Source organism: Sycon ciliatum, chromosome 10 (assembly GCF_964019385.1).
Source record: "Sycon ciliatum chromosome 10, ocSycCili1.1, whole genome shotgun sequence".
NCBI classification, from domain to species: domain Eukaryota; kingdom Metazoa; phylum Porifera; class Calcarea; order Leucosolenida; family Sycettidae; genus Sycon; species Sycon ciliatum.
Window position 1 is genome coordinate 26,314,954 of NC_088652.1, and position 12,198 is coordinate 26,327,151.

General features: G+C 46.8%; 1 protein-coding gene across 1 annotated transcript; it reads right to left on the bottom strand.

The window, feature by feature from the left end:
* Positions 1-562: 562 nt before the first annotated feature.
* LOC135825760 (uncharacterized) lies at positions 563-8,788 on the bottom strand. Its single transcript, XM_065338380.1, has 5 exons — positions 8,397-8,788; positions 6,428-6,562; positions 4,476-4,631; positions 2,258-2,446; positions 563-1,450 (listed from the first exon to the last, which is right to left on the bottom strand). The coding sequence occupies exons 1-5, from the start codon at positions 8,473-8,475 to the stop codon at positions 1,437-1,439; spliced, it is 573 nt and encodes a 190-aa protein (XP_065194452.1). The 5' UTR covers positions 8,476-8,788; the 3' UTR covers positions 563-1,436.
* Positions 8,789-12,198: the final 3,410 nt, after the last annotated feature.

The window sequence follows — 12,198 nt, forward strand, 5'->3', positions numbered from 1 at the left end:
GTTTGTGAGCAGTTGGAAGTCTTTACCAGTGCTGTGTGAAGCAGTGAGAAAGGCCGCGGTAAATGTGCTGATACGTCAGGCCGGGAGTAGTGGATACAAAGACGGGGTATAAAGGGATTGGGATTATAGTTCTTAGTTATAGCGGTGCATGGTTGGTTGACACCCTTCCTAGATCCTCTCGTTCTCACTATCGGCTGTTTTGCGGCGAGCCAGATGTTGTATAAAATATACAATAACGAGTCAACCTTGACAACCATCGTTCGTGCAATAGGAAAGTGTCGTTATTCGGGTGGTTAAAGGTATCCAGTCAATTGGCCACTATTTGTAGGTCTGGAGAAGTTAGAGCAGTTTATGTGGGTTATCATGGAGCAAACATCTGCCAGAATAATATTGGTCAGGCTCAAGCCATGGACAAGCCATGCCGGCTCCAACGTGCTGGATCAGCCTGTCCACCAACCGATGGACCAACTCGCATACCCCCCCCCCCCCCCCGGCACGCGCACACACACACACACGCACACACACCACACCACACAGTGACACACCTTGTAAAGACACTGGCCGAGTTCGTCAAACTATACAATGCAAACACAGTTGTAAAAAAACAAATCACCGCTAAATACAAGTTGTCAATTAGAATGATGTTGACGACTGCAATGCAGCATCATGGAGTGATGGCGGTCAGACGCACTTGCGTTGTGAAACGGTGGCAAGCACAGAGCGAGCGTTGTGTGGCTGGGTGTAATCCCACAGTTTGGTCCATTTTTATCATGATTACTTCACGACATATTGGTACTGTGTTGGAGTTTTAAACAAAGAATTCTACCAGTGAGGTTAGCTCCGGCCGAAGACATCCAAGAGGAAGTTTACGATACCAGTCCAGTCGGTACGAAGCGTAGGTCGCAATCCGAGGCAAATCACCGCCGTGCCATCATCTACTCGCAAGCTAATGTGGCGGCCAGGCATGCCGATATCAACCGCCCTTCAGCGGCCATGTTCCAGGCGCGTACTGGGGTCGGTGGCGAGCGAAAGAGAGCACTCAGCCAGAGCACTGTCGAATAGAGTGATGTGTACCGCCATTTCAAAAAGTTGTCAGGTGTGTTCTACCACCATTACTCTAGAATAAATAGGCATCAGAATATGCCAGCAAGCACACAACTACTACAATCATGGAATGTATATACACTAGCACCACATTGGAATGTATATCAAGGAAAGACGTGTTATCCAGAGAGAATAACCAATAGAAAGGTTCACTAGTATCATGTTACAGATGACTGAGGATGGCTTGGAATCCAGGCTGAGGATGGCCTGGAATCCAGGCTGCTGGTTCCGGCACCTGACTGGATGCCCGTTCACGGCAGCACATGCTGCATGCTGCATGCCGTTGCCATTGCATTCGACGAGTATTTGCCTGCAAGCACTCCATGATTGACCTAGAGCGATTGGTCTGTCAGCAGTCAACACGGTGTGTGCCGCATGAGTACGCGTCAACAAACCACATGTCCACACACACACACACATGCACACACAGACACACACACATGCACACACACACGTGCACGCGAGCGCGCAAACACACACACACACAGGTTTCACAAAATTAGGACAGGAAAATCATCGGAAAATGTGTCGCAAACCAGGATCAGTTAAAATTCAAGTGGGTTTTCGAACATCAATTCGACCAAACTCGGACTTTCATTTCAAATGCTAGCAGGCCAGTGATTATTTTGGATGAATGGACTATACAAATATAAATACACAAAGTGTCCTTGCTGAAAAAGTGCTCAATACCTCAAAAAGGGCAGACCTTACTACACAAGACAGAACAACAGAGACCAAACATCTTTCTCGTAACTTTAAATATAAATACAAAAATACAATTATTGCAGTGATGGCCACTTCCACCCAGCTATATGTACACTACTACACAAGATTGGGATAAACATTCCCTTTCCGGAAGTATGCCTCTGGCCAAGCGGTCAATAACGCAAAGGGCAGGTCTTCGTTATGTCCTCCCACAGAGACTAACAGATAGACAGACAGGCAGACAGACATGCCCATTGATTGACAGATAGATCAACAGACAGACAGACATACCGATTGATTGACAGATAGATCGACAAACAGACAGACAGACAGATAGATGGATAGACAGATAGGCAGGCAGACAGACAGACAGACGATAGACAGACAGACAGTCAGGTAGAGACAGTCAGGTAGACAGAGACAGACAGAGAGCCATAGAGCAACTTACACAGTCCGCTGGGAACCCGTGAGTGTGTGCAGTGCGCCAACACAATCGACACAATGGCCGACAGAATGCTAACAACAGCAATGATCCCGCCCGTACCAGGGTCTTTCAGGATTTCCAAACCGAAGGGGGCTTCGAATTCTTTCTCTACGAAGTGCACCATAAGTCCTGCTGTAGCGATCATGAAGATAGCTGCAAATATTGAACAAGAAAAGCCACGCGGACATCCACCAAAATAGATGGACTGGCATTATAAAGTAAATTTTTGGTTGGAGGAAAGCAAATCAGCACACGAAGCACAGAAGCCATATAATTTTTTTCGACTAGGCCTTTCATTCCATTACTCTTCAGGTCGAAAGTGCCGGTTATAAGGACTTGCTTACTACCTTGTTAATCACCATTGTATTCGACCTGAAAAGTAATGGAATGAAAGGCCTAGTCATTCTACAGTAGCACCTGAAGATAACCAACATCACAATCCCTGGAGCCTTTCTCTTAGCCCAAAACAGACATGAATGGAACCTTTCACTAATAATATTCTCCTGCATGATTTTAATCATTAAAATTAATTTTTATACATGTTACTTGTTCGACATGTATTTACTGTGTATTTTATAACAAAAATATTATTGAAAACCCAAATTTGGGTTGTTCGACATGTATTTACTGTGTATTTTATAACAAAAATATTATTGAAAACCCAAATATTTTTGTTATAAAATACAAAGTAAATACATGTCGAACAAGTAACGGAGTTGCGTGATGTCTGCGGCCTTCATCCTATTCATAGCTATATTAAAATTATTATCTTCACGTAGATTATTTGTATACATGTACGTAAATTTTCATTTGCTCTTCTGAAAGCTCTTCATCATTTAGTCGGAACTAGGTCTGCGGACCTGGTAAGAAGGCAGAAATGCCTGTTCACTTGGTGAAGTAAAATAAAATAAACAAACAAACTCACAGATGCGTAGAGCTCAATTTTGAGAAATATGCGAGGTATTCTTAATTTTTATTTGAAGAAGAGGTTGGTTCATGGTCGAGTGAGAATTCAAGTCGGCAGAAAAACTGCAAACATCCATGTAGGGGAGCAACACGCAGCTCCCCTTATTCTTATTACCGTAAAGTACTGCCAGAGCGCCCCACCATCTCATCCTTTTGTGGTCGTATTGTGGAGGCGGTCTGCTGTCTGTAGGTCAGACGACATGAACCATGTACACATATTGCACGTTTTGCAGTCAATCCGTGCCTTCCAGAGGACACAAGCTCCACACAAAAACATGCCAAGTGTGACCATAGTACACTAAGATTCTCACATCGTACAAACTTCGTTGCACTCTGCCATACGATTTTCCTTTCTCTGGCTGTAAAATCAAGGTGGGGCGCTCTGGCGAGACGGGGCGCTCTGGCGGTACTTTACGGTAGCATTGAAGAAGATACAGTAAACCCTGGTTTAAGCGACCACCCCACGGTGCAAGGAAAAGCGGTCGTTAAAGCCAGGTGGTCTTTAGAACCAGGTCCCACAGTGTCTGTGTACAACTGTCGGTGCATGGAAAAACGGTCGTTAAGAGCAGGTGGTCGCTAAAACGAGAGGTCGCTTACACCAGGTTTTACTGTATGCCCAGGACAAAACACATTCAATACAAGGTAATGAGCAGCAAAGAAAGGGCGTAACAAATTCCACGGTTGGCTTGAGACTCGGTTAGACTGAGTTCTCAGCGTCCGTAGGAACGCCACCACCCTGCAAAGATCAAAGGCGCAGGTGCAGTTCCTAAAGCGGTGGGAGGTGAGACGATTAGCCCGCCAGCAAAGTGGTCAAAGACCGAAAAATCCCATTCACTGCATGTAACAGTGTTAGAGAAAGCCACATCAGTGCTAGCCTAGGTAACATAGCAAAACACAGACAAGCACAACAGCCTATTGCATCTCCTCGGGGGGGGGGGGGGGGGTGTTGTGCATGTGTGCGTGTGTGTGCATGCGCGTGCTATAACACACACAGCACAAAACATGACAAATGAAAATAGAGATTCGCTGCCAGATAAAGCCACTTCAATCAGCCGTGCGGTGAAGACCAGGCTAACATTAGTGGCGGTCAATTCATCAGCCTTGCAAGCTGTTGAATGGTGTAATCCCAGCACAAGTTGCTATGTCTAAACATAGCTATTCGCTATCATCGCCTCAGCGATGGGCAGGAGTATGAGTATGAGCGTGCCATACGTACCAGAGCAGGAAGCCAGCACGCGGGGAACCAACAGCACGGCACGGTGAACATCACAGCGTTCAATGACGACCGAAGTAACGATGAGGGCTGCGAAAGAGAGCAGAGCCACTACATTGCAGCCCTGAGCGCTCTTGACCATAGATGGAAAAGGCACCCCTGCACAGGATCACAGGAAAGAGAGGCAACAACAGGAATGTCCAATTCTACCGCCCACAGCGGCACCAAGTCCCTGGCTACACAAAATGAAAACCTCTCCAAATCTCTCCAAAGCAAACTTCAAGTTCTTTCCATATTTTCGTCCAAGAGGGCATCCTCGGCTACAGAGGAGTTGCGCCATCCTTATTAGACTACAGGAATGTGTGTGTGTGTGTGTGTGTGTGTGTGTGTGTGTGTGTGTGTGTGTGTGTGTGTGTGTGTGTGTGTGTGTGTGTGTGTGTGTATAATGCCTCAGACTGGTCGGCGAGGCCGGGATCTAGAAAAGCTCATACGCATGTAGCTAAGTGTGTTCAGCACAGGTGAAACAGCTGCATTGCTTTTTATAGTGAAGCCTATCAATGCGACCACTTGCCAGTGGCTGCGTTCGATTATGCATTTGAATCGATTCATGAATCCGTTCGCATGCATTCAAGTCGCTCGATTTTCACGTCATGAGCACTGGAATCGATTCGGAATCCATTCACCCTATTCACATGGGGTGATGTGAATAGGGCGAATCGATTCATGAATCGCTCCGCGGGCATAATCGAACGCACTCACTGAATCTAGGACCAAGGGATACTATTCTCAGTCACATGACCATCGCTAAGGAGACCACCAACAGGGGCGTCGGAAGGTATTTTAGTGTGGTACGGTCAGCCATCTGAAGTACAATTAACTCGTGGGGGGGGGGGGGGTGGCTGAGCCAAAGTTTTTGGCAATTTAGAGCCCAAATCAGTGCATTTTATTGATTCACGGGGTACTTGGGGCAAAGAGTGGTACGGTCAATACCGTAGTGACCATACCGTGTGCGACGCCCCTGACCTATACACGGAGACCACATGTTGGAAGGTCACTTGAGCGGTGGGCTACGACAGGTTTCAACGCAATTCTGCTCCGAACAGGGTTATCGGAACCGAAACGTTGATGATACTTGAGCAGAGTGAAATGATATGCGAAGACTTGAGGGCTGGGTGGAAGCAGCTAGGTGAATAAGCCCATTGCGCATAGCCAAATACGGAAGGCATGAGAAATAATAGGGCATATGAGTACGCTGGGATCAGCAATGCACTGTTCAACACTCTACACAACCATAGACCAGCAATGCACTGTTCAACACCCTATGCAGCCATGCCCAGGTGGCTGTGTGTGTGTGTGGGGGGGGGGGATGCAAACTATGTCATAGTGCAATGGGATTATTGGAGTGCTGCTCGAGATTGACTTGTTTGGGCACATCTATAACAAGTGTGGATGTTCTCCAAAGAAAAAAAAGGTGCAACTCTGTGCATGGGTAAGTCACTGTAACCGACGACACCCATACAGGCGCGTGTAGCCCCACATGCAGCAGGGGGGGGGGGGGGGGGGCACGAGCACCCCCCCCCCCCCCCCCCCGCTAAATATTTCGACCTAGGATCAGCATGCACAGAATGACCATGAATGACTTGCATCATACTTCGCGCAGATCTGAGGCGGGAAATGGCGTAGTGCGTACAACTGAGCTGCAGCTGTGCAGAAAGAGACCTGCTTGAACGCACTACATCACTGAAATGATGTAATCAGGGAACTCCGCCGTGACAGCCACCCATCCTCAAGCTGCACACTCTGCTTTTCATGTACTGTTGGGCAAGCGTTTGCTGTGGAGCATGAGATGTGCTACATTTGAACTCTTGCGGCGTGACGTTTGGTTCTGCCCACACTCAACTTATTTGACCTCTTGCACCCTGTGAGTACTAAGCGGTTTTGGTTGCAGTTCTTACCTAGCCTTGTATCAGCGTACTTCAGGCAAACACTGCCACTTCCCGCCTTATTGCATATCTGCCATATACCGACCTCAGCGGTAACGATGTGAAGTCTCTTTTGGTCTGCGTGTATGTCCATGAAGGATGGGAGACCTGCAGGACGCAGGCAGCAAACATACATCACACGGCTATTCACCGATACACTGAAACCCATGCACCATAGTGCACAGAACACCAACATAACGCAACGACAGACTGCCTGGGTTCGAGTCCACGGCACCGTGGGATTCGAGTAGGACTTCTACGCGCGGAGTCCAGCATCTCTATGCTGTGGCGCATGCCAAGAACATGTCCACGGGTCTCTTGTATAATTATAATTCAAGTATGGCAGCCGGTCACGAGGGAACGTGTCTGTTTGGAACAGGAAAGTCCCAGTTTATACTCATACGCCATCTCAATGATTTAATTCGTGTGAGTGTAGAGAAAAGTGGCTTGCTTCTGGGCTGGCAAGAATATCCCCCCCCCCCCCCCCCACACACACACACCTCTGCCCAAATTTGATGGGATCCCCGGAGCTCCCCCCCCCCCCCCCCCCGCATAATCCGAAACATACGGCACATGTAGTACAAACACGACACATAACTGCAGCATAGCATGTTTTAATACTCTATCATTCCATCTTCTTGTGACAATTCCCAACAATCGGAATTTGTGTGGCAGGTTGGGAGAACAGGAATGCCCCCCCCCCCCCCTCCCCTTTACGTGGAAAATTCTGGTTTCCCCTCTGTCCGTGCGCGGGACCCAAACCTAAAACAAGTCCAGAAGCAGCCATGGGTGGTGGGGTAGGGCCCCTCAACGTGGCCCTGCAATCTGTCACAACGGAACGAGTGGGCGTTCTCTCACAGACTCCCACAGACCCAAGTCAATTTTTGAATTTTTTTAGGTTTAGCACGTGCTACGAGGTCGTACCTTTGATACAACATCCAGTGCTGGGACGTCCACAGCAAGCCATTTCCACAGCGCTGCACACCAAATCCAGGATACCCTCAGAAGCCGGCAAAGACTACCACTCACGTTCCGCTACTGCCTAGTACTGAATCCTACCTGACTTCTTGACACGACTCAAACTTGCCAAAGTCACTAAATCAACGTCAACTACAATAATCAAGCCACATATCTGCAACGTCACGAGGGTGCTGGCAAAAGTCCTGCTGCACGGCGGCGGGCTTTGTGCAGCCCAATACGTGGCTCAAAAACGTGATTTTTGGACTTGGAGCAAAATTCTGCACACTTTCGCATGTTTCCATGATACGACAAGTTGCGCACGGTCTGCTCACATTCAAATACAGTGCTGCCAACAAATGACAGCGTGCAACAAAAAAATCTTTCCTTGCAAGGGCACATTTTAGGCCATAACTCTTGAACGGCTGGTCAGATCGGGACACAATTTTCAGAGAATTTGCAGCTATTAAGGACGTTTAGCAATGCGAAAATTCGAACTTTTTGTGGTGGTGATATTTCGCGAAAATCTGTTTCGAAAAAGAAAACTTGTGAGGTTTAGCAATGCGAAATGACTTTTTCTCCAAGTTATTTGAATCTTGTAGTACCGTACCGTATATGCAGCTCAGTTTCAAGCAGGGGCTGTAAAATTACTACTCCCTGTAGTCAAATGCGTACCGAGAAAAGAGAAAGTTACTTTCGCAAATCACTGCAACTTCGCGTCCAAGTTTTCGAAGTTTCGAGCTTTTTTTCTGTACTCATTCCCAGACTCGAATTTTCTTTTGAACTTTCGCATTGCTAAACGTCCTTATTCAAGCTCTTTCAACTGACGTAGCACTCAATATGAATTTACAAATTCGATTTTCAGCGATTTTTTGGGTAGTCTGCCACCTTAATTTAAAAGAAGCTTGATTGATTGATTGATTGATTTCTATTTAAGGATTAAGTTCTAGGTAAAGTGATTCGACAGAGTCTGCCTGTGACTTACACGAGCCAGCAATCATTAAACCCATGGTCAGAACCGCCACGGCAAAGTACGAAATCTTCAGCACCGGAAAATCTGCCATCTTCAGACTTCTCTCCCTCTCTCTCTAGCTAGCTCTCTCAACTGCAGCTGATGACACTACGGGAATAGATAGTCCCACGGCGTGTCAAACGACCTCTTCCCTTGCGGAAATTGTGCGGCGTCCGAGCTCCCACTGGCACTGCAGGCGACGACTCGACGTGCAAGAAGGGACGAAACCTGGTCTAGGCTCCGGTCTAGATCTCCTCAAGTCTGTAAAACTACTGCCTCACACTGCACAGATCTCTGTCCATTTCATTTTCCATAGACAATCACCAGATCAGAGTCCAGTCCCGGCTTCGAAAGCAAAAGGAGGGAGTTTTGCTACTCCCTGATTTCAAGTGATTGAAAGCACCGACACGTGCTAACACGTGCTGGGTACGGTAGGCCTAAAAGTTGTACTTTTTTTTATGCAGATTAGCCACTTTTCGGACCTGAATATTATTCAAATCCTCGTTGAAAAAGTCCAGAAATTTTTTTAAATGTCTCGAGTCGTTTGCAGCTTTCTTGTAGTGCCTGCTTGCGGAATTTTTGCCTTCCGAAAACCTTGATTGGGCGTTTGACCTTATGGTCAATATGGATGTCAGTTGCAGTGGTCGTTAGTCATTGTCTCGACGTCGCTGGGAGTGTTCTTGTGGGAGCTGTCAAATATTCGTAAAAATCAGGCAAGTGGCAAAGAAAAAACTCGCCAAATGTTTGGGCAAGGTATAATGTAGACATCGATGCTTTCCTTTGACGACTCTCCACCGATGTACATGTGGAAACACTTCCAGAAGCGTTCATCGGTGTCCGGTTCTTGATGGGGTCGTGGTGGCCTCCACGGTTTGGAACAAAACGAAACCAATGCATTGTCCGCAGGCTGTCGTCACCAGTAGGAGATGTATTACCAGTACATGGCAAAGAAACACACCAGCACCCGTATTCACTCTCCAGGGGTCTGAGATAGAAGCCCGCATCATCTTCGTTCAAATGACAAAGTTCTAACCAGGGTGTGCAGACTGCAATTTCAATGTCATTTTTTGGTCCCTTGAAAAATGGCCTAGCCAATAGCCTGTATGTAGTTTATGAAGCATTGGCTTGTTCTTCGGGCATGAAATCATGTTGTGTGTTATTATGTATAGAATATACATGTAAGCTGAGTCCCGAGTGTTTACGGGAAATAAAAACCCGAGGCAAAAAACTGAGGCGAAGCCGAGGTTTTTTGCCGAGGGTTTTTTCCCGTTAACACGAGGGCGAAGCTTATATTCTATTTAAATTATACAGTCAAATCTGTCGTAAGCGACCGCCCCTTGGTGCAAAAAAAAGCGGTCGCTTACGGCAGATGGTCTCTTACGGCAGATGTATGGTAAATCCGGCATACCAGGTATATGCTTCCATGATTGTACTCAAATCGACGAGGATAATGTGATTTTTAATATCATTTTTATTGGATATTCAACGACGACCATACCCGTATAGTACGCGTATGCGACATGGCAGTAGATCGACACTGCCTGGACTTGAGAGCTACAGCACAGCCTCAGTACAGGCCAGGCGCCAGTCGATCGCACTTGCAAGACAGCGCATTTTCACACTTTGCAGTTGACAGCGCACTGGCAAGTACAGTTTAGCACCTTACTGAACCTGGGTCGCGGTCGCTTACAGCAGATTTGAATGCAGCCACCGTGCATGAAATCGCGGTCGCTGGTCGCGCACAGCAGATGGTCGCTCTGGACAGATCAGTTTGTATGTGAAACCGTCGGTGCACGGAAAATCGGTCGCTAACGGTAGATGGTCGCCTACAGCAGAGGTCGCTAACGGCAGATTTGACTGTAGTATAAAAACCTCCAGTCCTTTTCCTAAAAAGTGGTTTTTTACAGCACCAGGTTTTTTTATAGCACCAGGTTTTTTATATGAGTGATTACCAGAAATATGAACTGCTTTTTAGAACACGAAAATGACTGGAGGTTTTTATACTATAATTTAATACCAAGAGTCCATAAACAAGAGTATGCAGCTGTGCTCTCTTTTCTATGGCCATAGTATGGGCCAGATGCGCGGCGCGCTGCCTTCATTACATCATTCAGCTGCAGCCTGGGCACTGCGGAACATCAAACACCGCACTTTCCCTCTGGCTTGAAATGAACTTTTGTACGGAACTGGAGTTCACGCGCCAAAATTTAGAGATCGCGTAGGTACTGGAACAAATCGAGCAAAACCGGATGGGCTCGTACGAGAAATTGTGGGTTTGAGTGCATGCTTTCAGAGCGTGATGAAGGCAAATTACGTAATGAAGGTAGCGCGCCGCGCACTGACCCATAACCACAGTTGCATACTCTTGTTTATGCACTCTTGTTAATACTCATGAACTTTTCTTGTAAGATTCGTGCGAAACTGAAAGTTGTAATGTACTCTCAGGACAGCTTGAAGTATTATATATAAAGTAAGTTTCAATTCTCAGTGAAGCGCAAAGGTCCAAGTGGAACGAACTATTCTTAGACTCTTATTGTAATGGAGTGTGCACTTTATAACACGTGTATAACAAAAGCTGAACGGTAGAAAATTATATGCCCCAAAGGGCCATTCTCAGCTTTGGTTTCTGGCGTTCTTATAATTATTAGTATTTCAGGCTGGGTGTTCTTGGGCTCCGTGCACGTACACCGGAATACAGCGCTGAACTAGGGACCGGCGGATTCTGCTCGAAAAGGTGGCAGATTCTGCTCGAAAAGCAGTGAAACTGGCAGAACCATACAAACCTTATGGCGGGCAATTCCTCGAATTTTGCTCCATTTCTTTATCCACATACCAACCATGCATGAAACTTACCAGAAAAAGTACCGAATTCTGCCAATTTTTCTGCCGGCAGAATCCGCCGGACCCTACGGTGAACCAATTCAATTATCATGATTATGCCCATGGACCGCATGATAGTCCATTCGAGCGCAGGTGTTGTGCGCGATCTATGGATCTGCCACATCGATCGATTTGGCTGCGCGATCGATTGATTTGGCTGCGCGATCTGTCCATCGACAGATCGCGCAACGATCGATCGATTTCGCAAAATCTATCGATCGCGCAAAAAAAAGGAGAAGCCAAATCGATCGATAGGGCTTGAAAGTGATGACGTCAAAAACGGCCAGGGAGTAGTAAGTTGACATCAGATTTCTATTTTGGATCCTTTAAGGTGTGACTTTGCTATTGCCTCAGTATGTGGGTGCATAGCAACCCACTCATGTCGTATGCAGGGGTGACTTTTACTTCGCCACCAGTTGTAACCCCGCCCCAGTAGCCAAATCAGTCAGTTTCACTGGCTGCATCACCTAACTGTGAGTAAGACGGCTTGAAATGTGCTTGGATCCATACAAAAACTGGATCCAGTCTGTGAATTTTTGAAATTGTTGCTATGCTGTGACGTAGCACTTTCAAGCCGTATTGTGAGCTGGGCGCGGAGTAGGTATGTTACTACTCCCTGGTGTAGGTATGTTACTACTCTCTGGTGAACGGCATCATCGTAATCAGTACTCGTACTGGTACAAGTACTTGGCGACTGGGCGAACACCACTCAGTAAACAGTAGATGTAGTCCTAGCAGGGCTGCCACTTGCTCCGATTTTTCGGAAATCGTCCGATTTTTGATCGCCTGTCCGACAAACCGACCGATTTTGTTCCCAAAGTGGGACAGACAGTTAAAAATGTGTTCTGGGGCCCCAACAGCAAGCCATTTTCCTAAAAAAAAATCATCGCGCGGG